The sequence below is a fragment of the Zeugodacus cucurbitae genome, chromosome X (genome assembly GCF_028554725.1).
Source record: "Zeugodacus cucurbitae isolate PBARC_wt_2022May chromosome X, idZeuCucr1.2, whole genome shotgun sequence".
In the NCBI taxonomy this organism is placed as follows: Eukaryota; Metazoa; Arthropoda; class Insecta; order Diptera; family Tephritidae; genus Zeugodacus; species Zeugodacus cucurbitae.
This window is the reverse complement of record NC_071672.1, coordinates 31,737,028-31,764,142: the sequence shown is the minus strand read 5'-3', so window position 1 is coordinate 31,764,142 and position 27,115 is coordinate 31,737,028. Positions and strand designations below refer to the sequence as shown.

The 27,115-nt window shown below is 35.0% G+C and overlaps 2 protein-coding genes across 6 annotated transcripts in view; one reads left to right on the top strand and one right to left on the bottom strand.

The window, feature by feature from the left end:
- The window catches only part of LOC105220274 (zwei Ig domain protein zig-8), a 101,332-nt gene extending 74,388 nt beyond the window's left edge, over positions 1-26,944 (bottom strand). The window contains exon 1 of the mRNA XM_054235642.1: positions 26,143-26,944. The gene's annotated coding sequence lies outside the window, so the exon portion shown is untranslated. The remainder of the gene's footprint in view (positions 1-26,142) is intronic.
- Positions 1-27,115, top strand: part of LOC105219316 (uncharacterized) — a 60,476-nt gene that overhangs the window by 7,111 nt on the left and 26,250 nt on the right. For 2 of the 5 annotated variants that reach the window (XR_008472184.1, XM_054235634.1), the window contains exon 2: positions 22,624-24,944. Coding sequence is in view for 4 of the 5 variants with exons in the window: in XM_054235634.1 (XP_054091609.1) it covers positions 22,709-24,944 (2,236 nt within the window). In the remaining variant the exon portion in view is untranslated. Of the gene's footprint in view, positions 1-21,076; positions 21,382-21,416; positions 21,719-21,913; positions 22,113-22,623; positions 24,945-27,115 lie in introns of those variants that run through there. The other 3 variants (XM_054235637.1, XM_054235638.1, XM_054235636.1) reach the window with 3 other exon arrangements.

The window sequence follows — 27,115 nt, the reverse complement described above, 5'->3', positions numbered from 1 at the left end:
CCTCTCATGGCCCCAAGGAATATTTGTACCAAGTTTCGTCAAGATATTTTAATTTTTACTCAAGTTACAGCCTGCACCCTGATCACTTTGGTATATATGACTCCTTATCTAACTCTTTTAGTTTTAGGTGTTACAAACAACAGTTATGTGAACAAAACTATAATACTCTCTTAGCAACTTTTGTTGCGAGAGTATAAAAGGAATGATTGTTCGGCGACCTTCTTAGACGTGTCTCAGGCTTTTGATAGAGTTTGGCAATCGGGTCCACTGCTAAAATTGAAATGCGTGTTACCCAATCAATATTGCGAAATAATTGCTTCCTACCTAAAAGATAGATACTTCCACATAAAATAAATGGACGCATACTCAAACTTGCAACCGATAGAAGCGGGTGTTCCCCAGGGAAGCGTGTATAGGCCAGTGCTTTACTTGCTTTTTTCAAGTGATATCCCCACTAACTCAAGTTATGTGACAGCGACATTTGCGGATGACACAGCCCTGTTAGCAGCAGGAGAGTCAACCTCAGTATCTACCTTTCGAGTGCAAACAGCAGTCAATGCAATTACAAAATGGCGCATTAAAGTAAACGATTCCAAATCTATGCACGTAGACTTCACTTTAAAAAAGACATACCATCCAATTTATATAAATGGTACTCCTATACCACATCACAATAATGCTAAGTACTTAGGAATCACCCTAGATGATAAGCTTCGCTGGAAAGAGCATTTCAAGAAAAAAGGTGTGAGCTTGATTTAAATTTTGCATCTAGACTCATCAGAACTGCTGAACGAGAAAACCGACTGAAACGTAAGAGGCCTTCAGACTTAGCAAGGCAACTGTACCAACAAATGAATCTCCCTAACATTTGGCTTTTAATTATTTTTGAAGTGAAAACTTCTTATGGCGCGTTACGCACTTTTGTGGATGAGCATTTTCAGCCGTTTTCGCGACAGATGAGATTTTACGCAGATATACACCAGATTGAGTACTAATCAAATTAGTGGATTAACTCATGAGCCAAATCCAAAATGACTACGACTCATTTCCGCGAAACCAAAAAAAAACTCATAGTATTTCTGCACTTATATGTGCCGTCAATTTATGACTCAAACGAGTGTATAGTAACAATTTGATTTTACTCACTTATTCATTGGTCACGATGAAAATAAACTTGAATGAGTTCGGTACACTGATTGGAATGAGTGGAATTGTGACATCGTAGCTGAGCACGAAAGTTAAGATACCCAGTGAGAATTTTGTCGCATTAAATTTTTCATTATTTCATTGAATATGCATTTTCGTGCATCTTTATTCATTTTCAATATATTAATATTAAATGAAATATATTAGAACCTAAAAGTATTAACTTTACTGTCATTAAATAACTTAAAACATTAAATGTAATATATATTATATAAAGTCCATTGAAAGTTGGAAACCCTAATATTAGGTTAGAAGCACCGAGGTCCTCATGTTCGATATATGGGGCCTTGAAAACCTATGGTCCGATTTCGGCGATTGTTAGAAATGGGCTGCCGCACTATAAGTGCAGTGTTTATGAAAAGTTCTGTTCCGATATCTTAGTGCTTACTTTACATATTGTAAAGTAAACTATTCAGGTCGACTTCAAAGTTCTGGTATATAGGAAGTAGCGTGGTTGTGAACCGATTTGGCCTATTTTCACAACATATCATTGGGGTTCAAGGAATATATTACAAACCTAGTTTCATTGATATTGGTCGAGTAGTTGCGGAGATATGGTTTTTGACCCATAAGTGGGCGGAGCCACACCAACTTAAATTTTGTATACCAATTTGGGTGGAGCCCTTCTGTACCTTCTTTATAGTGACATTTAGAAAGTTTGGTTGATATAGTTTAAGTGGTTTACGAGATATGTACAAAAACCAAATTTTATTTTCATAGCTTTGGCATAGTTAAGGCACTTTATGTGTTTTGGGTTTTAGCCATTTTGTGGGCGTAACAGTGGTCCTACTTTAACCATCTTCGAAAGCAACCTTTATATGGTGCCATGAAACAAGTGTGCCAAGTTTCATCAAGATACCTTAATTTTTACTCAAGTTACAGCGTGCATAGACTGACGGACAGACAGACATCCGATTTGAACTGCACTCTTCACCCTGATCACTTCGGTATATATAACCCTATATCTAACTCGTTTAGTTTTGGGTGTTACAAACAACCGTTATGTGAACAAAACTATAATACTCTCTTAGCAACTTTGTTGCTAGCAACTTAGCTGCGAGAGTATACAAAATTAAAAAAACAAGTAAGGAAGGGCTAAGTTCGGGTGTAACCGAAAATTTTATACTCTCGCAATTTATTTATTTAACTTTATTTATATTATATAATACCCAACTTGACCCACATATTCGTCATATACAGTGGCTCACAGCTTATTTTGAGGAATAATAAAATGCTTAATTTTTTATTAAATTAACAAAAGGTTTCATATATATTCAACTTAAAAGAAAAATACTCATTTTTTCAAAGTCTCAGCTTATTTGATCCATTTCTTAAATTAAATAAAAATTAACAAAATAACAAGAGGATAACAAAATTTTAATATTTTGTATGGCCTCCCTTCTCGTCTATGACCAATTTTAGGCGCTTTGGCATAGATTCCACCAACTTTTTTGTTGTTTCTGGAGGTATTTTAGCCCACTCTTCTATCAACGCAACTTTAAGATCGTTTTTATTGGAGATCTGTCGTTTGCGGATATTGGTATCCAAAATGGACCACAAGATTGAAAAATCACGTTTATTTCGGGTGATTGTCGGTGGTTTCATCACATGTGGGCAATTGTAAATTAGCCAAGTTTAAACGATTCCCGAAGTATGTTTGCGATCGTTGTCTTGATAAAATCTAAAAGTTTCCTTTACCCCTAGATCCTCGGCGCTTTGAATCTAATTATCCTTCAGGATATTGAGATAAAGCATTTTGTCCAATGTTGACTCTATAAACTGAAGCCTTCCAACACCTGCAGCCGACATACGGGCCCACACCATTACATGTCCACCACCATGCTTTACAGTCGGCTTTAGGTGCTTATCTTGAAGCTCTGTATTGGGATTCCTCCACACATATAATCGTCCATCGGATTCAAAAATATTGAATTTGGACTCATCAGCAAAAATGACATCATTCCAGAATCCTGCATCTTTTTTTATGTGCTCCTTTGCGAACTTCAAGCGGTTGTCTCTATTTTTTTATTAATAAACGGCTTCTTGCGAGCAACTGGGCCATGAAAATTATGTTCTCTTAAAACACGTCGAACGTTTTCCGTACAAAATGTTTTGCCGGTTATATCCTGCATCTCACTGGCTAGTTTTGGTTTTTTTTTTTTAATTTTTTACACAATATAGCGTTAATCAGTTTTACTAAAAACCTTGTTTGGCGCTATTCTTCCTTTATTTTTGATGCGGTTTTCGAAAACGAATCTGTGGATGAAGACTTTCACGGTACCATCTGGTATATGCAAAATGTTTGCAATTTTTCGCCGAGAAAGTCCATTTTTATGGTGCTTAAGGACTAATTCTCGTTGTTCGATTGTTGTGCGTCTTCCCATAGTTGTAACACGTCCTTTCTTAACAAAATCCAATCAAAAGTGAAAATTCTACGTGCGAAACAAAAAAAGCACCGTTAGGCTAAGCTTCTTGGAAGAGAAGCTGTGCATTAAATGCAGTGGGTCAAACAAGCTGTGACATTGAAAACATGAGTATTTTTCCTTTAAGTTGAATAAATATGAAACCTTTTGTTAATTTAAGAAAAATTAAGCGTTGTATTATTCCTTCAATATCCACTAAAAAAACTGCGTTTTTATTTTTTGCTATCTTTTTTAGTTAAAAAGTTATACTCATTTATTTTTGAAAATATAAGGTGGGTCAAATAAGCTGTGAGCCACTGTATATTGTATAAGGTCCATTGAAAGTTGGAAACCATAATATTAGGTTAGAAGCACCGAGGTCCTCGTGTTCGATATATGGAGCCTTAAAAACCTATGGTCCGATTTCGGCGATTTTTAGAATGGGGCTGCCACACTATAAACATAGTATTTGTGCAAAGTTCTGCACCGATATCTTCACTAGTGCTTCATATATATATTGTAAAGTAAACGATTCAGATCGTCTTCAAAGTTCTGGTATATAGGAAGTAGGCGTGGTTGTGAAGCGATTTGGTCTATTTTCACAACATACCATTGGGATGTAAGGAAACTATTACAAACCAAATTTCATTGAAATCGGTCGAGTAGTTCCTGAGATATGGTTTTTGACCCATAAGTGGGCGACACCACGCCCATTTTCCATTTTGTAAAAAGATCTGAGTGCAGCTTCCATCTGCCACTTTTTATGTGAAATTTAGTGTTTCTGACGTTTTTCGTTAGTGAGTTAACCCTCTTTTAGTAATTTTCAACCTAACCTTTGTATGGGAGGTGGGCGTGGTTATTATCCGATTTTTTTTAATTTTTGGACTGTATTAAGAAATAGCTAAAAAAAACGACTGCAGAAAGTTTGATTTGTATAGCTCTATTGGTTTGCGAGATATGTACAAAAAACCTAATTGGGGGCGGGGCCACGCCCACGTCCCCAAAAAAATTACATCCAAATATGCCCCTTTATAGTGCGACCCTTATACCAATTTTTATTTCCATAGCTTTATTTATGGCTTAGTTATGCCACTTTATGTGTTTTCGGTTTTCGCCATTTTGTGGGAGTGGCAGTGGTCCGATTTTGCTCATTTTCGAAAGCAACCTTCCTATGTTGCCAAGAAATAAGTGTGCCAAGTTTCATCAAGATTTCTTAATTTTTACTCAAGTTACAGTTTGCACAGACGGACGGACGGACAGACAGACATTCGGATTTGAACTTCATGTGCTGAACACATAGAAGACGACAAGCGACGAGCGACATCTGTCAAATAGTAAAATATACGCATTCTTATGGGCACAGATTTTTTGACAACAGCACGACTACGCGACAACAGGCTTGTAGTTGTCGTTGTCGCCAAATTAGAAATGTTTCTAATTTTGCTGACGATAATGGCCGCTGTAGAGCTGCCACTAACATGTGAAATGTAAAATTATTCAAAGTTCTCACAAGTATGACGTTATTTTGCCAGCAGAAACGTAAAATAACTTTGATATATCATTTATAATAACAATCGATTATTTAAAACAAATAAATCGACCATTTTTACATTTTTTGCGTAAATAATTTCACTTTAAACTAAATATGTAAATTTTATTGAAGTGAAAGATGTTAGTACGGCAACAATGAAATTGCTGTTTGATATGCCGCTGCCGTCTTCAAAATGTTCAAGACGCTGGCTTCAAAGCGACATTTGTGATCTGCCGTCGTTACATCGTGTCGTGTCGTCGTCTTTGTGTTCAGCACTTCACTCTTCACCCTGATCACTTTGGTATATGTAACCCTATATCTATCTCGTTTAGTTTTGGGTGTTACAAACAACCGTTATGTGAACAAAACTATAATACTCTCTTTAGCAACTTTGTTGCGAGAGTATACAAATTAGTCATGAGAAAAGTGTTTAGTTTATTTATAACAATTTAATTTGTGCCTATAAGCAACATCCTGTAACTACTGAACCAGGCTACATAGGGCTTTGAAACTGTTATTCATTCATTGTAATTCATATTTGAGTTAAGACTAATATATATCTGTCCTAAAAAAATTTCAACTCCTCCCACTTTAAAGACTTTTTTTTAAGGATTCGACTTGCTTTGCAATTTCACTGTACGACTATGTAGCTCGGGCTCGAGCGATATGCTTATCGTTCTAATAAATGCGACATTTTAATACAAATGTATTGAAGAACTATTGGAAAAAAACATTTTTTAAACTTGTTAGACAGCATGCCCCGCAGTCATTTGGCTGTAATTAACGCTAAAGGTGGCCACACTAAATATTGAAGCTATCCTTATAATATATAGGGGCATATATGTCAAACTTTTGTCGTTGTTAAATATTTTTTTCAGGTGATCGCGTATTTTGCAACAAATAGTTCAAATGTACAATATTAAAATTTAATATTTTTAATGCAATATACTCTTAAGCAAAATAGAAAAACAAACAAATCGGACATTTTACGATTTCCTTTAACATAGTGGGGAGGAAAGGCTAAGTTCGGGTGCAACCGAACGTTTCATACTCTCGCAATTTATTGATGTAATTTTATAAGGATAACACAATTCGATCCATATGTTCACCATAAAGTCCAATAGAATAACGAAAATCATCATTTATTGTATATGAGGGCTGAGGTAATTCCTGAACTGATTTTACTCATTTTCACAACAAGATAAAATATATCGAAAACTATACACTCGCTTAATTTTGCTAAAATATGTGCGATATAATCTTTGTACAGAGGCAAACTATTATAAAACAAGTAAGGAAAGACTAAGTTCGGGTGCAACCGAACATTTTATACTATCGCAATTTATTGAAGAAATTTTATTAAATTCGGCACAAAGTTTAATATAACAACAAAAATAGTTACATATAGTATATGAGGGCTGAGGTAATTCCTGAACCGATTTTATTCATTTTCACCAGCAGGGTACACTATATCCAAGACTCACTTAATTTTGCTAAGATATCTCACATATTAACCAATACATATATGCGGAATAAAGTCCACCGTATTTTTGAAAACCCTATTATTAGATATATGGGAGTTAGGGGAAGTTATTACCCGATTTTAACAAACAGAGACACACTATTAGAAGGAAAAACTTTCCTCAGCATTACATTAAATTATCTGAGAGATTTACCATATTTTCGGTTAAAATTTATCCTTAGGCGCTGAGTTCAATATATTCGATATCTGGGGCCTTGAAAAGTTATAGTTCGTTTTCGACAATTTTTTCACAAGTGAAGCCAGAGATGATATGCACTATTTGTGTAAAGTTTTATTCCTCTATCTTCATTGGTTCCTTATGTATATAAAGTGAAGGAATCAGATGGAATTCAAAATTGAGTTATAAGGAAAGTAATCGTGGTTGTGAACCAATTTCGTCCATTTTTTTGTCTGTGTTATCAGGTTGTCAAGAAAATATTATATACCGAATTTCATTGAAATTTGTCGAGTAGTTCCTGAGATATGGTTTTTGACCCATAAGAAGGCGATGCCACGCCCACTTTTTATTTTGTAAAAAAATCTGAGTTCAGCTTCCCTCTGTTATTATTTCTGTGAAATTTAGTGTTTCTGACGATTTTCGCTAGTGAGTTAACCCACTTTTAGTAATTTTCAACCTAACCTTTGTATGGGAGGTGAGCGTGGTTATTATCCGATTTCAACTATTTTCATGGTGTGTGGTAGAGTACGTAGGAGAACCGACTGCAGAAAGTTTGATTTATATAGCTTTATTGGTTTGCGAGATATATACAAATTACCGATTTGGGGACGGGGCCACGCCCATTTCCCCAAAAAAGTTACATCCAAATATGCCCCTTCCTAATGTGGTCCTTTGTTCCAAATTTTACTTTTATAACTTCATTTATGGCTTAGTTATGACACTTTATGTGTCTTAGGTTTTCGCCATTTTATGGGCGTGGCAGTGGTCCGATTACGCCTATTAGCCTTCTTATGGTGCGAAGGAACACGTGTTCCAAGTTTCATTAAGATATCTAAATTTTTACTCAAGTTACAGCTTGCACGGACGGACAGACGGACGGACGGACAGACAGACATCCGGATTTGAACTTTACTCGTCACCCTGATCACTTTGGTATATATAACCTTATATCTAACTCGTTTGGTTTTAGGACTTACAAACAACCGTTATGTGGACAAAACTATAATACTCTCTTTAGCAACTTTTGTTGCGAGAGTATAAAAAGATTCTCTCTGAATTTAATTAAAATATCAGAGATTTACCTATATTTTCGAAGAAAAATTACCATAAGCCACTGAGTTTTTCAGGTTTGATATCCGGGGCCTTGAAAAGTTATAGTCCGATTTCGACAATTTTTCCACAAGTTAAGCCACATATATGTGTCGTTTTACCATAACATCTTAAGTCGACTTAAGTCAAAATCGAGTAAAGGTCATATTCTAGTTCTCCTATTCATAGTCCATATTTATGTCCAATCCGATTTAAAAAATTCCAATTTTAAAGAAAGTTATCGCCTTTTGTATTTTTCTTATCTTTATTTTTGAAAATATTACATACGTTAAAACATTTTAAGTAAACTTAAACTTTATGAGATGCTTTATTGGTTGTTAAAGGTTTCTTCATTTAAACTTATGTATCTCAACTGAAGCGCTATTAATATTAAAAAAAAATTAAAAATATGTATTCAATAAAACATCTTATGTCCTCTTACGCTAATATGTTAAACTTATATTCTTATAATTTCTTCACTTAAATGGACATAAGTTGTTTTGAAAAAACTCGAATATTCAAAGGGAGAACTATTTACATTTTGCAAAACATCTTAAGTCTACATAAAATGTTATGCAATAATTCGCTTCGAACATAACGGCATTTTAACTCAACAAAAGTTTGTTTGGATGCGTGCTCACAGCGCATTATTGCGCACATAAGCGATCAGTTGAAAACAATTCGTTGTGCTAATAACTTTAAAAATGGAAAGTGATTTATTGAATAATATAAGCAATGTAGATTTCGATAGTGATGATTCCATTATTGATCCAAATTTTAATATAAGTGGATGTACTGCAGGAAGTTCCAGTTCCGAAAATAATGATGTAAGTTTTATAGTGATTACATTTATAAAGTGATTTCAATAAAAACTTAATATTAGGAAAACTCTATAAGTGTTGCAAATAAAGTGGAAACAGAAAAATATTCAAAGAAAGATGCAAAAGATTCCAGGAATAAAGGGCAAAGTTACACCTCAAGCGCTGGTAAGGTTGTTCAGGCACGTGCAGTGCGCAGGTTGGAACCGTGCAGAAAGAAATGCGCAGATAGAATCACTTTTGAAGAACAGCAATATATACACACACAGTACTGGGAACTAGGCTCATACAATTTACGCAAAACATTTCTTAGTGGCTTAATTGAAGTTTAAGAAACAAAAACAGTAAAAAAGGCTAAACATGACTTAAAACAAAGGATAAGACCTTATACAAAAAATTATTTCCTGGAAGTAGGTAGTAATAAAATCGCAGTATGCAAAAAATGCTTTACATTTACATTATCCGAGACAGAACAATCTATAAAAACGGTTGTGAGTGCAAAACTTGATGGGCGTGTAATCGGCGATGGACGTGGAAAACATAAATGCGCTAAAAAACTTTCTATCGCAAAAGAGAATGAAATTTTAGATTTTATTAAAAGCTTCCCATCGTATGAGTCGCATTATACTCGAAGGGACACATCAAAACGTTATTTGCCAAGTGATTTATCTGTGAATGAAATGCATCGTCTCTATTGTGAAAAATACGCTTATTCCGTTTCAATTTCAAAATTTTCGCAATTGTTTAGCACACCCAACTTGAAATTTAAAAAACCTAAAATTGACACTTGTCATAAGTGTAATTTGCTCCAATGCAAAATACAAGTTGTTAAACCCGAAGAATTGGACTCTTTACAACTAGAGCAATCTAAACATGTAAATTTAGCAGAAAAAGCTTATGATGCTAAAAAAATGATAAGCAGAGAGCTTTAGCTGATGCTACACTTAAAGTGTTGCGTTTTGACCTACAGCAGTGTCTTCCTACACCATTATTAAGAACCTTACTTTCTTTTTACAAAAGGCCTTTGTGGACTTTTAATCTTACTATGCATGATTGTGCAAGTAATCAGGCCTCATGCTACATGTGGCATGAAGCAATAGCAAAAAGAGGGGGTAATGAAATATCATCGTGCGTGTTTGATCATTTATTAACATTAAATACCAATCAAAGCACGTTGTTTTATACAGTGATTCATGACCAGGACAAAATAAAAATTCATTCATTGCAACTATCTTTGCAATTTTTATGCAATTTAAAAATAATGTAGACATTATAGATCATAAATTCTTGGTCCCTGGTCATACTCATATGGAGTGTGATAGCGACCATGCTTTGATAGAATAAAGGAAAAAACTAACTTCAACCAAAATTCACCATCCCCGTGATTGGTACCAGTTTATCAGAACAATTGGCGTAACAAAAAAATTTGTTGTTAATGAAATGGCACAGTCGAACATATATGACTTTGCGCATGCATCAAAGAATTTATTTACATGGAGAAAAGTAGATGACAGTGGTGAAAAGTATAGCTGGATCGATATTAAATGGCTAAGATATACCAAAGAAACTGGAAATGTTTATTTTAAAAAATCCTTAAATGAAGAAGAACCTTTTAAATTGATAAACATATCTAAACGAGGAATAAACTGCGTGAGAATGACAGATTTAAAAATATGCTACGACGCACCTTTAAAAATTGGCACAAAAAAAAACAAGATCTTTTAGATATGTTACCTCTTGTGGATGAAGTGTATAAGCTATTTATATAAACTTATCAACAGAAGAGCAGTTAGATTGTCATCCAGATCTTACAGAAGCTGATGAAATTAATGAATAATTAATGCTTTAATTTGCTTTGAAACCAGATTTTTTGTACTATGAGTTGAACTTATTAATATGATTTAAGAAACAATACATGAAGCTGTATATTTTTGTTATGAATAAATTTCTTGTTTTAAAAATAAACAAATACAAAAATCTTATATCGAATGAGTTATTTGTTTCAGTTTTAGCAAAAGCTCTTATGTCAACTTAAGTATTATCCAACTGAAGTATTCATTTTGACAAAATATCTTAAGTCAAATTAACATTTGATTTTTCTTAACTTCTCGTTTTTTTAAATATCTTATGTACAAAACAACGGATAAAACATACTTCTTACTAAAATTTTTTTCAAAATCGGCATATAATGTCTTCAGAAATAGTTTTGCTTTATCCTTGATTAAAAATAACTCATTAAATTTCAACACAATAGATTTTAGAGGAAATCGCCAATATCTCAAAACTCAATTTTAGGACTTAAGATGTTATGGTAAAACGACACAGATATGATATACAGTATTTGTGTATAGTTTTATTCCATTATCTTCATTGGTTCCTAATGTATATATTATAAAGTGAACGAATCAGATGGATAAAATTGAGTTATATGGGAAGTAGGCGTGCTTGTGAATCAGGGTGTCAAGAAAATATTATATACCGAATTTCATTGAAAGCGGTCGAGTAGTTTCTAAGATATGGTTTTTGACCCATAAGTGGGCGACGCCATTTTGCAAAAAAATCTGAGCGCAGCTTCTTTCTGCCATTTCTTTTGGAAAATATAGTGCTTCTGACGTTTTTCGTTAGTGAGTTAACTCACTATTAGTAATTTTCAACATAACCTTTGTATGGGAGGTGGGCGTCGTTATTACCCGATTTGTTTTGTTTTTGGACTGTACTAAGAAAAGAAACGACTGCAGAAAGTTTGGTCTATTGGTTTTCGAGACATATACAAAAATCCTATTTGAGGGCGGGGCCACATTTCCCAAAAAAATTACACACAGATATGCACATCCCTAATGTGATCCTCTACCAAAATTTACTTTCATAACTTTATTTATGGCTTAGTTATGACGCTTTATAGGTTTTCGGGTTTCGCCATTTAGTGGGCGTGACAATAGTCCGATTTCCCATTTTCAATACCAACCTCCTCAAGGTGCCAAGGAATATGTGTTCCAAGTTTCATTAAGATATCTCAATTTTAACTCAAGTTACCGCTTGAACGGACATACAAAGAGACGAACAGACAGACGGACGGACAGACATCCGTATTTCAACTTCACTCGTCATCCATCTCAACTCTTGTATTCCTGGGTGATACAAACAACCGTTATGTGAACAAAACTATAATACTCTGTGCAACTTGCTGCGAGGGTAGAAAAATCCACTTGATTATATGTCTGTATGTATGCGTCTGTACCTTAAAATATCTACACATGCAACATTTGTTTTTGGTTTATTTGGTATTTAATTATTATGTATAAGTATTTGTATATTATATTAATACTGTTGTATTGGATTAATTTAATAAAAGTGTACGTATTCTTAAAATTACCATGCTGTTAAGTGGTTGATGTGGGAAATTACAAGTTATGAACTTTTCATCAGGTTATCGGCCTCTCAAGCATGCTTGGTTGATACCAAATATTATCCATAGTATTTGGTTTAGATCTACACATTTTTTTCTAATGTACTTTAAGCAATTTGCCTTTGAATAAGCTAGGAAAGGCCACAATACGGTTCATTAAAATATTTTAATGAAAAAAAAAACCAAAACAGTAAAAAAATTTGCAAACGACTAACTTCATTTTTCTACCTTCATTTCATATGAAATTAGTAGCTTTGTTGACAAGAAATTCATACATTTAATTGGGGAGAGAACCATAGAGTTTTATTAATAAAATCTAGTGTAATGGTTGACCAAATGAGTCTTATGTCGTCGATTAGTGCCGCTTTGGTGGTATATTGCTTACCACGCTCATACATCTATATATTATATTTATAATATTTAAGTCACACCGACATTTTGGCTTTGTTTTCATGTTTTTAAAGACCGGAAAAGCTGAATTTATGCATTGTTGTACTGTGAATTCATTTTTAGATTTTCACACAAAATTTTAAAAACGAAAAATCAACTTTTTAGAATGCAATTTTATTTATTTGCATTCCTCTTCGGCGTTAAAAACTGCAATGCGCAGGTACAATAATATGATATGGCTCCCTTCACCTACACACCTTTTACCCGAATGTACATACGATCCTAACCTTTACGATTATTGGGCTTAGGTTAGGTAACGTGTATGTCTCCTGACGCACTTTGGACTTTTGGAGGTCCATTGTGATTCCGCCGGGTCTATAATCCCCTCGCACTAGCATGTCCTCTCTGAACCATCCTGTGGTCTTGATAAACTTGCTCAATTCAACAATCGTAATCACACTTTGAATAGTTGATTTGCTCGCTTTAATACATTTTTATACTCTCGCAACAAAGTTGCTAGCAACAAAGTTGCTACGAGAGTATTATAGTTTTGTCCACATAACGGTTGGTTGTAAGTCCTAAAACTAAGCGAGTTAGATATAGGGTTATATATATCAAAATGATCAGGGTGACGAGAAAAGTTCAAATCCGGATGTCTGTCTGTCCGTCCGTCCGTGCAAGCTGTAACTTGAGTAAAAATTAAGATATCTCAATGAAACTTGGGCATAATCGGACCACTACCACGCCCACAAAATGGCGAAAACCGAAAATACATAAAGTGCCATAACTAAGCCATAAATAAAGCTATGGAAATAAAATTTGGAATGAAGGATCGCACTATGAAGTGGCATATGTGGATGTAATTTTTTTGGGGAAGTAGGCGTGGCAACGCCCCCTACTAAGTTTTTTGTACATATCTCGCAAACTACTAAAGCTATATCGAGGAAACTTCCTGGGTTCTTTTTTTTTAGGTACGAGCTTATACAGCCCAAAAGTGGAGAAAATCGGATTATAACCACGCCTACCTCCCATACAAAGGTTAGGTTGAAAATTACTAAAAGTGGGTTAACTCACTAACAGAAAACGTCAGACACACTAAATTTCACATAAGAAATGGCAGATGGAAGCTGCACTCAGATTTTTTTACAAAATGGAAAATGGGCGTGGCATTGCCCACTTATGGGTCAAAAACCATATCTCAAGAACTAACCGACCGATTTCAATGAAACTTGGTTTGTAATAGTTTCCTTACACCCAAATGATATTTTGTGAAAATAGGCCAAATCGCTTCACAACCACACCTACTTCCTATGTACCAGAACTTTGAAGACAATCTGAATCGTTTACTTTACAATATATAAAGTAAGCACTAGTGAAGATATCGATGCAGAACTTTGCACAAATACTACGTGACACACAACGTTTGCACAAAAGTACTAGTGTGGCAGCCCCATTCTAAAAATCGCCGAAATTGGACCATAGGTTTTTAAGGCCCATATATCGAACATGTGGACCTCAGTGCTTCTAACCTAATATTAGGGTTTCCAAGGGACTTTATACAATATATATGACGAATATTTGCGTCAAATTTTGTATTATATAATATTAATAAAGTTAAATAAATAAATTGCGAGAGTATAAAATGTTCGGTTACAACCGAACTTAGCCCTTCCTTACTTGTTTTCTTTAATTTCGACGAAGGACTCGTGAGATTTGGAAACTTATCTGAGTATACACTTCCAGTCTGCTTCCTTAACACTAGATTTACGAACACGATACCTGTCAATTTGACGGGTATGTTCAAATGCGATTTTCTTGTAAATTATTAATAAAAACCTAGAAATGTTTATTCACTATTATCTTCAATACATTTTATATGTAAGTAAACTCCTTGGCTGAGCCCTAATAATTAAAAAATACTGTTTCAATGTTAAGAATTTTTAAGCATTAAACTCAATCCCGTCAAATTGACGGGTTTCGGCAATCTAGTGTTAAATATACGAATATTGCCGCCCTTGAAGCGCTTTTCATAAGTTTCTTTATTTCATAGAAAATTTAAAATTATTTTTTTCGATGTCTTCACGTGTTCTCTGCAATTGTATGCAAAAACTGTCCACACTGGATTTTTTCTTCACAGATACAGCAATTCTTCTTCCCAAATTATATAGTAATTAAAAAAAAAACTAATAAATTAGGTGCGCTATTCTCATCAGTATATCTAAGAATGTGTAGTGTGTGTGTGTAGAATTATTTGCAGCCAAATATGTGCCTCTTCGTTTCGATTTATAATAGAATTTTATTGGTGAATCGCGTAGTAACTCTAAGAAACTAATTCGTAATACGGATTGATATTGATTGATTGAAAAATTGCTTTGCGGAACTTTCTTTGCTTTGCTTTCTTGTTGAACTTTAGCTATGCAGGTCAACTTTTTATTAGTGTAACAACCGATTAAAAATTTTTGGCCGATACTGATAAATATTCAAAACTAAATACATTATTATTAATAAATATTTACTTATTCTGTATTAATTATACATTAAGTCTCAAACAAGATACTTCTATATTTACAAACAATCAGCATATATTATTTACCATATGTTAGAAGTATTTGAAGTTTTGTCTGCTTCTTCTAACCATGGTTAATTATTTTTTGGACAGTACAAAAATATCAACCTCCAATAAAAATATTAAAATAAAGCCTTGTAAACAGTGCCTTCAAAGTCTAAAAATTATCAAGGTCAGACTATATATTTTAAAGCTTTAAATGGTAATTGCAAGTATAAGGAATATTCAAATATTTTCAGATAGTACAGAAGAGCTGCAATCAAATTGATATGCTAAACAAAAAATCGGCGTGATACCACTTTTGGGTCCCATACCAAATCTCAGACATTAGTTGACAAATTTCAACGTAATACGATACATCAAAATTCTTTATTCATATATTAAATGTGTCACATTAAAATTACTTGTTCCACAGAGCTCAATAGGCGGGCTCAGTGGCTGAGAACCAGCATCTGCGGGGCTTCGAGGTCCTTTTGGCCCAGAGAGGATCAGAAAGGTCCACTGAACAACTTGCTTTAAGTAAAGTTACCTCTAGGGCTAAACATCCTACATCGGATGCTACTTACCGATGTTGCATGGAGGAAGACGAGAAACATCTAGACAATTTCTCCTTCACTGCCCAGCTTTTGCAAGACTGAGGTTGAAACATGTCGGCGGCACCAATTTGGTCGTACCTGTTGAACTAGCTCATTTAGATATTAGCCACCTTAATAAATGTATAAAAGGCACAAAGCGCTTTCTCGACGCCTGAAGATATCTGATATCCATGTATACAAAGGAGTTCGCGGCATTACAAAGGACTGGCGATTTTCCCTGTCTAAGTGGGATTCATTGGGGTGATCCCCATTAACCTAACCAGACCTATTTGGTCCACATATTTTAGAATGCAAGAGAAACATGCATACACCAGTACATCGGCCAATGGACGAAACGGAGTTATTTTCAAAAACCACAAATGGCTGAATTTAACATACGTGCATACGATTCATATTGCTAATAAATTTAGAGTTCGGATATTTAGTGAGGAAATGTTCTGTTATATTCGAACTTAACCATTCCATACTTGTTTCATTTAATATTTATTCTAGTTAAATTAGTTCAAGAATAGCCGCATTTTGTGTTGCGGGAAGTTAAGTAAAGGTAATCCCGAACGATTTTCTTCACAATGCTTTTTTTTTAATCCATAATAAACAAATAAAGTGGAAATTGCAAAGGCACAATACTATTAAAAAGTAAGTAAACACACGGCAGAATGCTATCGTAGCGGTAATTAAAGGAATTTTAGCAATTTATTCGCTTGATGTTTTAATTTACAAAAGTGCAATTAATTTATGTTGTTACTCAATAATTAGTTAAATAGCAATAAACTAATTCATGCTTTTCCATTATTTTCAATGACAGGAGAAAATCGTCTACCAAATATGAAAATTAAAATCAAAAGAAGTGAAGCAAAAACCAAATTCAGTTAATGCCGAGTGTACAATAATACGAATTAAATATTTAAAGGAATTTCCCATGGAAGTAAAAAATACTACCTTCATAAAAAATGATGAAGATGTGCCGAGCGAGGTATTTTAACTTTAGTCTAGCGAATGCTGGACATTGGAGGAGAAAGTGCTGGTTGATTCCTCTAAGCAACTTTGGGAAGTAGCGGCTGGCTTAATCTTTAATCTCACCGCATGTGTGCCTATTAGACAGTGACCAGTAAGCACATCAATGATTTGTGAGAGATAAGTTTTCCTAAGCGTTAACAACTGGATCGTTTTCGGTCCACCACGGGCCAGAAAGACCTCGCAACTGCACAGTGCACAGTGGTTGGGCTTGTATGAAGGTGCGGTCATAAATACTTCCCGTTGAGATATCGCTTTGAAAATTATTTTAAATATATAGTAAAAAAATTGGCCCCATCGGACTACTACGTCCTATAGCTCCCATAGAACTGTAATTGCCATTATATGGCAATCATGCGCAAAAATACTTCTCATGGTCATGGTCGGAGCGTCAAAACTTTCAGTAAGGCTTTGTAAAATCATTTAAGAAAGCGATAAACAAGCTGAACATGATTTGTCGTTATAGTTTCCCCCATCCAACCCCCACATATCATATAAAAAAGTTATGTAGGAAAAAAGCAAATTATCAACCAATTTAATACAGTTCATTTTCAACAGCCATTATAATTAGAACAAAAACTTATAATGCATCCTCTAGTAAACCGTACATAGATTGAAATAAAGATGGTAAAATCCTTCTTTCCAAGCTTTTTTAGTCCAATTATAATGAGTTTGAACTTAAAAATAGGTCATTCAAAGGCCATTATTATTTTGACGATTACTTCTACATCTGCAAATTTCCGCACCTAACTTTAACACTTTTATTACCTTAAGACTCTGGTAAAGACAATGTAAAATAAATATAACGGGGGATCGCGGGGGAACACAACTAAAACTTTATGTAAACACATTGAAGACATTGAAGACGCAGACTAATTTCACAAAAAATAAAAATCACGTTGGTCTTAATTAATTTCACAAGTTATAATAAATACCTTTAGCTTCAAAAGCCATTAAAAATAATCTTGATTCGTTAACCTGAACAATTACCAGAACAATTTGAAGTGTGTTGTTGCTGCGAATTTAAAAAAAAATGTCTGATGTGCTTTAAAAATTACAGTTGTTCATGCGTTTAACTCTATTTTTAGAAAGTACCGTTAGATTTTTGGGAAAACCCGGTTTGAAAATAAGAAGTTTGGACAATTTAGAGGCCATCGGTTGACATTTTGTCAAAAAATCGAGAGATGGATTTTTTGATTTTTGGCCTACGGTGGAACCACTGAACAATTGAAACTTTACAACGATTGCATTTAGTCCAATAAGCAACACTTTTTTTGCAAATGTAACCAATACAAATGTTAAGTTTTCTCATCTCTACTGCGTAGCTTTTGTTTTTAATGCTTTGTTCTACCAAACTAAATTTGAGCAACAGTAAGACGACAGCTTAAGTTTATGCACGAATATAAACATATGGGCAAATATCGGCAGCTGCACCTAACATTTGTATTACCTTAAAACATTGACAAATACACCGATAACACTCATAAAGGGGGGATCGTGGGGTAACATAACTAAATGTCTATTTAAACATGAAAATTACGTTAAAAAATACACAAAAAAAGTATAATCAATCAAAAATACACAACAAAAAATTTATTAAAGTAAATACCTGCAACAATAAAATTCTTTTTAAATAATCAAAATCGGACCTCTCTAGCAAACGTTCGCCCACTTTGAAATTCAATTTTGTTTTCACGAAAAGCTAACTTAGCGCAGTTTCGCTACAAAATTGAACAGTTGATCACGCTATGCATTCTATTTTTAGAATGTCCCGTTATATTTGCAGTAAAAACCGGTTTGCCATGAAGAAGCTTGGACATTTTAGAGACGATTTGGTAACTTTTCGGAAATTTTTGTTGTTATGAATTTTTTGAATTTTGTCCTATGGGCGCAACCACTGTGCAGTGTGTCCAGCACTCTAGCGCAAGTTGCCCACGTACTACAACACACGCTTCCAATGCGACGCCAATGTTACTAGATACTCTCTTTTGCAAGCTGGTCTACTTTGAAGTTTCCAGCTATTCCGTGGTGACCCGTTATCTAGACACTTCTGATAGCAAAGTAGTTCGGAGTTACTTATAAAAATATTAGACACTCACTAACTAGCTTAAAGGGCGCTGTCATCGAATCCAAGGATTCTATATTGAAGGATAAGAAGTAAAAAACTTTTGCATTTGTGGTAGGTACTTTATCGATTCTTAAATTGAGGTGAGGGTGTATATCTTTTGGTATCACAAAGGACTGTCCTCAATAGTCTAAGTGAGTTTCCTTTGGGAACAACCAACGAATGTAACATAACCTATACCACTTGTACTATATCTTTCGTAAATTTTAACGAGTTAGATATATGTATACCAAAATCGGTCTATCCGATCGTCCGTCCGTGCAAGCGAGAATTTCAGTTTAAATTGAGATATCTTGATGACGATTGGTAATTTGTTTCAAGTACTAAAAAAAACTTGAGTACTAAATCATTTCTTATGCTTTTTTCCAGCTGAATGTGAACAAGAACGCGTAATTGTACTTTTATCTCTGCAAATCAGTTCCTCTTTTGAATTAGGAGGTTGTCTTATTAAGTAGATTTGAATTGCTCAACTATAATTGGTGTTCCTGTTCGAGAATCCCTTTTTTAGAGGAAAAACCCCAAAACATTCAAATTTAATGGAGAAAGTTTATTATCGTTCGAAAGCACAATATTTGGCATTCACTTTTTAAAGATTATCTCTTTCAAAAGCGGGTACGTCTCAGTTGGTCCATCCGTTGAGTACAATTTTCGTTGACTCGCGCATGTCGACTGGTAATTAGCGAATGGCGTGTTGCTTTGCTCCAAGGCCTGAATCGAAGTGGGATTATCCACATAGACTTTAGACATAGACTTTAGACTTTACATATCTCCACAGGAAAAAGTCTAACGTTGTGATATCACATGATCTCAAAACATGAAATTCTTTTCTCACCGAAATGTTATTTCAACAGATCTATTCATTAATGCGATGTGTGGGAAGTGGCGAAGTCCGATCGTCCGTCCGTGCAGCGAGAATTTGAGTTTAAATTGAGATATCTTGATGAGGATTGGAAATTTGTTTCAAGTACTAAAAAAAACTTGAGTACTAAATCATTTCTTTTGCTTGTTTCCAGCTGAATGTGAACAAGAACGCGTAATTGTCTTTTGAATTAGGAGGTTGTCTTATTAAGTGGATTTGAATTGCTCAACTATAATTGGTGATCCTTTTCGAAATTCCCTTTTTTAGAGGAAAAAACCCAAAACATACAATTTTAATGGAGAATGTTTATTATCGTTCGAAAGCACATTATTTGGCATTCACTTTTTAAAGATTATCTCTTTCAAAAGCGGGTACTGTTCAGTTGGTCCATCCGTTGAGTACAATTTTCGTTGACTCGCGCATGTCGACTGGTAATTGGCGAATGGCGTGTTGCTTTGCTCCAAGGCCTGAATCGAAGTGGGATTATCCGCATATACTTTAGACATAGACTTTAGACTTTTCATATCTCCACAGGAAAAAGTCTAACGTTGTGATATCACACGATCTCAAAACATGAAATTCTTTTCTCACCGAAATGTTATTTCAACAGATCTATTCATTAATGCGATGTGTGGGAAGTGGCGAAGTCTTCTTTAAACCAAATTTTACCGAGATCTTGAGCTTCAATTTCAATTTTGCTTGCTGAGTCTCATCGTTGAACAGAATTTGGTTCAAAAATGTCGGATCTTCTTGGAACTTTTCAAGAGCCCATATAGTTAATCGATGCCGCTTGGAAAGGTCGAGCGAGCCGAGTCAGTTCATGCACAAGCTGTATTTTGTACGTTTTCAATTTAAGGTCTCGACGTAAAATGTGTCAAGTTGTTCCATACTGACGTATGACCGAGATGCTGCGTCGGACCACGGTCTATTAAAAAAAGTACCTCCATCCTCCATTTAGATCACCCGTTAAAATATTACAAATTGCAGATTGTACATCCTTATTTGTGCCGCGTAACTTTTCACATTGAAAGCACATGTGTATGCACATACGTATCTCACATGCCCACTAGTGATGAGCAATATTTCACTACCGGTGATTTTTTCACTGGGATTGAAAAATCGCATATAGCAACTGCGATCAATTTTTGTAAATAGCAGTGATTTAAAATCGTAATTGCAGTTCAGTAATTTGAGTTCAATCACAGTAGCTATAGATAAGTTCAGCGCTTTTGTTCGATCACAGTATATATAGGAGTTCAGAAATTCTAATTCGATCACTGTAGCAATAGCAGTTCAGTAATTCTAATTCGATCACTGTAGCAATAGCAGTTCGAAAAGTAGCAATCACTGTTCAATAGCAATAGCAGTTCGAAAGTGGAAATCACTGTTCAGTGATCACAGTAGAAATTATAGTTGCGATTTCGATAATTTGGGTATGGTGATTACGAAAACATTTAAATCTACAAAAAATATATTAATTAGTAAATGTAAAAAATTAAAAAAAAAAATATGGAGTACAAATTCTCATAAGTTCGTTTTTTTTTGTTGCGACCGCGATAGCAATATAAAATCACAGTGATTTAAAAATAACAATCACTGAAATCAGAGTGATTAAAAATAGCAATATCGCTCATCACTAATGCCCACGATAAGGTATAATAACCATATAAAACAGCCAGGTAGGTGTTTTTGTTGCGCTAAAATTTTGTAAGTATTTTGGATATTAGGAGAGCCAAGAGCAATATTAGATTTCCTCCTTAATGGCAGTGCTTTTTGCAATGGCGAAAAAGGTGTTATTTTCATAAGACACGAATGAGTGCAAATATTGGCAATAAAATTTTGAGTTCTATTATTTCGACGCTGCCAAAGCGAGGAAATGTTGTATCGAAGCAAATTTATATGACCATTTGGAAATGCTGCCATTTCTGCTACAATAAGTAGGGGCTGAAGCGTGAATTATTAAACAAAGCAATTTCCACCTGAATATATATACATTTTCAGATTTGAATTAAAAAGGTGAGCTTTATGAATCGTATGCTTTTGTAGTAAAACAACAAAAAGAAGGGTAGAAAATGTGTTGTTTTTAAAATGCAAAACAAAATTTAGTGCCTCACGCAAATATTATTTATTATTTCAGTTTTTAGGCCATTAAGTCAGATTCGAACTATCAACGCAAATCCCACAAATGCAGCTAAAGGCGGAAATTATTTAAGAAAGAGCCGCATATTAAAAATGTTACAGTTTCTAATTAACAGTGCAAGGGAAAGCACGGGATTTTTCTCATATATTCAGCGAAAAATTCAGTGAACATTTTTATAATCACGATCGTGCTTGAATGTTCTAGCACTCTACGCTATACATAGACCAAAATACACAAATATTTCATTGCGGATATGTGATAATTCGTAGTGTAACTGCAGCTAGATATAACACTATATGACCAAATTGATTTTTTTTCTGGGTATTGGGCCAAAATATTTTTTTTTGGGAGATTGAGGATGAAAAAAAAAGTGTATTCTCCGATTATTAAAGTTAGCCTCTAAAAGTGGAAGATCGAAAAACGATTTTTTAAATTATTATTAATTTCAGAATAAACTTATTAATTTAATGGTGTATAAAACTCTTCGGTCAAGCTTATATGACAGATGCTATGAATGGTCAAAGTTAGAGTTTCGAAAAAAATATAAATTTTATATAACGAAAAAATACTGAATTTTTATTTATATTTTAGATTTTTCAGTACCTATGTATATCCTGTAATTAATAATTATTATTTTTTTTTTTTACTTATGACTCAATCTCCCGGTACAAATTAGCTTGGCCCAATACCCAACTGAGTATTTTACAGTGTAATTAAGTAGTCATTACAAAATCTAACGTGAAATAATGTAATTGTTTTATTTTATGCTTTTCCTTCACAGGGAAGCTTCAACGTCCAAATATTTTTTCACGAACTAAACGAGTTTTCATTTTGGCTTAAATCGTGTAATATTCACATCATTCAACATGGATGCCAAGAAGGATACATGGAAATTGCCGGTAAGTGGCACTACATTGCGGCGTCCGGTGCAAGTTGTGAAGAAACGTTCTGGACCGCTGGATGATGCACTAAATGAGCTATATCAAGAGATAAATGCCGCTCAGGCGCCGTCGGTGGCACAGCCTGATTTTTCAGTTTGGCAACCAACAGCAACGGATACTAGTTTGAAATTACCCTCATTTGCAGTGACTGCAGCAACACCACAGCCAACGCGTCGGCGTCCAACAATCAAAGAGAAAGAGAAGAAACGTGAACGATGGTTACTCACACGCAAAACTTGGAAATATATGGCCGATGCTGGACGTAAGCTTATACCAGAAGGCGCACAAAATCGTAAAGAAGATATACCCAAGATTGAGGCAAATTTTCAACATATTTGTGCTAACGAACCGCGTTTCATATTATGGCGTCGCAAATCGTCTTATCCAGGCGCCGTACGCAATTCGAAGCGTCGCTTGAAACACTTATTGCAGCATACGGGTCAAAAGGGACCAATGACGTTAGAAGCATTAGAGCAGGAAGAAGCTTATAATGCCGATCGTGTGATCGATCTTTTGCAGTCTTACTTAAAGCTTGATGATGTTTGCAAAACAACGACATTGCTTAGCTCGAAAACAGTGCGACCAGATCAGACAGCTTCACCAAGTGCACGGCGTCCTAGGGTACTCTCAACTATTAACAGCGGCAGTGGTTCCGGGTTTTTTACGCAACAACTTCCTAAAGATCTGCAGCAACTGAATGAAATCGATCAATTGGTCGAACGGTTACGTAGGCTTTCACGTAGTGCGGGTTTAAATGCATTCGCAATACCACCACAGGAGATTACGCCAGCTATACTCGAGGATAAGGTCTTGCTTAAGCAAATATATAATACCCTTAAAAAACAACAGTTGCATCGCGTTTTGAGTACACATTCCACACCGTTATTAAAGGGTGCACGCCCGCATATGAGACATGCATCATCAATGTGTAGTTTACTACATTTTGGTGCGGGTATCAGTGGTGCTAAGTTTGGCGGTAGTAGCAAAGGTCAGGATTTGAGTTTAGCACCAACAAATCAAGACCAGTTGTCATTTAGTACACAGTGCGATGGACCCCCAACTACCATAAGAAACAACACTGTAACACCAAATATAACAAATGCAATAACAACTGGCGCAGTGCCAAAAAAACCATTGCGTCACGTCGCCAAGGATCCTGGTGCCAGCCCTGTGCCGCCCTCACCTGCGCCACGACAACGTAAGCCACCGAATACACTCAACCTAGCAGCCTTAAACAAAGATAGGACAAGTAATAGAGCTTCGAGACGTGTGAGACAGCCACAGGTTGTGAAATCTTTCAATTCGTGCGGCACTCAAACGAATTTTATTCCATTGCAAGAAATCAAACGTTTAGCTGAGGAGTACAAGGATCTCAAACGGGATGAGGCAGCATTAAGTTGCACACCGGGCGCCACTGATGATGAAACGGAGAAAGGCACCAGCACACCCGCGTCAACAGGCAGCCAACATCAGCATTGCCGCAAGAGCTCAATCGATAATGAGGATGTTTCACAGTCCGTTAGTGATACGATTAAGCGTTATTTACGTATGGCGCGAAAAAAGAGTGTTAACGATGATAACGCTAATCGCTTTAAACGCGTTAACTATGATCGCAATTTACGTAATATCAAAGCCAAGGGTGAAATCAATCCACCTGGCATGGATGAGGACAATTCTAAAGCTGCACAAACCTTGGATGCATGGCCGGTGATTTGTTTGGATTTTATACGTGGCAATGAAACATCTGGTATCTTAGAGACAGCACATGCCGAATGGCAGCGCGCACTAAATGAACGTATTCAAAAAAAGCTTGAATATGATCAGAAGATCAGTGGCGCAAGCGATTTAAGTGCGGAAACTTTAGCACCGGTTTTATCGAGTTGTGGTTCCTCATCTGCACCAACATCGCCGACATCGCCGGAAAATTTCGCTGGAGATAGTCAAAATTTTGGCAATCGTCAAACGCACCATGGATTCGGTAGTAGCGTGGGTGGTCTACGACAAGCTGGCTCACAGTTCTTATCGAATCTATGGCACGGCACTAGTAATAGCGTAACAGCAACGCCTGAAGATGAAGACGCTGGCAACATTAGTGGTGGCAGCAGCTTTCTAATATTTCATCGTAGTTCAAAACATGATCAAAATCCAAGGACGATTGATTGTAAGTATATTGAGCTTTAAATATATATCTATACTAGAAGACCGCTCCGCCTTCGCACGGCTTTAAACAAACATTCCAAAAGTTATAATTTTTACGCACATATAAACACTCTCCCATACATATGTATGTACTTTCCCGTTTCTTGCGTGATGTCATTGAAAAAATGTAAAATGAGGAAAATTCGAACATGAAATTATATTTTTTTGTAATGAGCTAAAACTTGATTACGACCTCTAGTCTTTGATGTCCGTTGTCTTTCTCTTTGATTATGAAGCGTTGACAACGCTCAGAGTTCCGACTCCCTAGTGCGAGCTTGTATGTTTCTAATATTTTGTTCTTCAAGCCGCTATACACGCTCCGTACTCGACTCTGAAGTACGTACTCACGATTGCGATCTAGATTAAACTACTTTGTTACAATGTTCTAAATTATTTGCTTAATAGCTATAAAAATGTAATTGAAAAATCATAAGAAATACTCGAGTCGCTGCGCTGTTTGGATAGTTAAATAGTAGAATATATTATTTACTGAAAAAATTAAAATAAGATAGATTTAGTTCTGAAAATAACTGAATATTAGTTCCGATCATTGCTCATTTCTACAAAATTTTCAAAGTGGCAACACGTGCGAAAGCAATCAATAAACGTACTTTTATAGCGGTGGTATTTAAATATATTTTTTAAATGAAATCACTTATTATGACATAACTATAATATGTATACTAATTGTAGATATTGATATGTTATTTAATATTGTATAATATACATTTGTTCTATCAGCGATCGTGCCTTTCTAATATTGTCTAGCAATAAATATAGCCTATGTTACTCGGCCATAACCAGCGCAGTAGTTTTTGAGTTTATTCATTACAAACATACATACAAATATTTCTTCTTTATAGTAGTATTATAGATTAAACAAGCTAATGGCCGTATCTCAAAAATACTTTCATAAAAACTAATACCCACACCAGTGTTCTCAATACTAATCAAATACCTTTTATTAATTTATTTATTGAAGATACATTTATGTATCTTGATTTAAAATAGTCTTCCTCTGCATACATGGTTTTCAGCTTCGCTCCGGCACTGCTTCTTGTGACGAATTTATAATAGAACAATTACGAAATCTACATCTAATCTTTACAATAGAAAAAGGAACTTATTTGAATAAAGATCGTAGTTTGACATAGACTTACGTCTTTATCTAAAACAACCACTTTTCCCGTGAATAAATAAATCAAGAAGTATCGGGTGTAACCGAACAATTTATACGCTCGCAATTTATTTATGTAATTTTTTTACGAGAACGTACAGTTTAAACCATATAAGTATGTATAATATATGGGGGCTGCGGTAATTCATAGACTGGTTTTACTCATTCTCGCCACCAAGCTACATTACATCCAAGACTATTCGTTCACTAAATTTTGCTAAGATAACGCACATATTAACCGATATATACGGTATAAAGGCCACCGCGTATTTAAAAACTCTTATATTAGATATATGGGAGCTAAGGGAAATTATGACCCGATTTCACAAATTTTTGATACTGAGACACATATAAGAAGCAAATGGTTTCCACCGAATTTCTTTACAATGTCTGATAGATTTATCGTTAATTTCGTTATTTTATTATTATTTCACCAATTTACATGGTGTATAGACGGATGCTAAAGGAAATGTGAGCAGTAAGTTTGTTTTATGTAGCTTATTCAGTTTTCGAGATATTTCAAAAAAATGTAAATGCAAACATACTATTCTTTTGTCCCTCATAGCTTTATTTATGGCTTAGTTATATCACTTCATAGCTTTTCTGTTAACGCCATTTTGTAGGCGTGGCAATGGTTCTCTTTTGCCCATTTGAAATACCAACCCTCGTCTCGTCATCTTTTTCATAATTAGTGTTAATAGCTCCACTGTGAATGGCTTTTAAGGCATGCCTGAAGCTGTCTGCGTCTGAAGTCTGGTTGGCGTATTATTTGACGTAGTCAACGTACTAAGGCGGTTCTGCTACAACTGGATGACTACTAATTCGTTTAGTTTTCGTTGACTCAAACAACCGTTATGTGAACAAAACTATTATAAAGGGTGATCCAAGTAGAGGTACTTTTTTCAACAGGCTTCTTTTGACAGCTCACGCGTGAGTCGTGTCAAGCTGTCATAAGG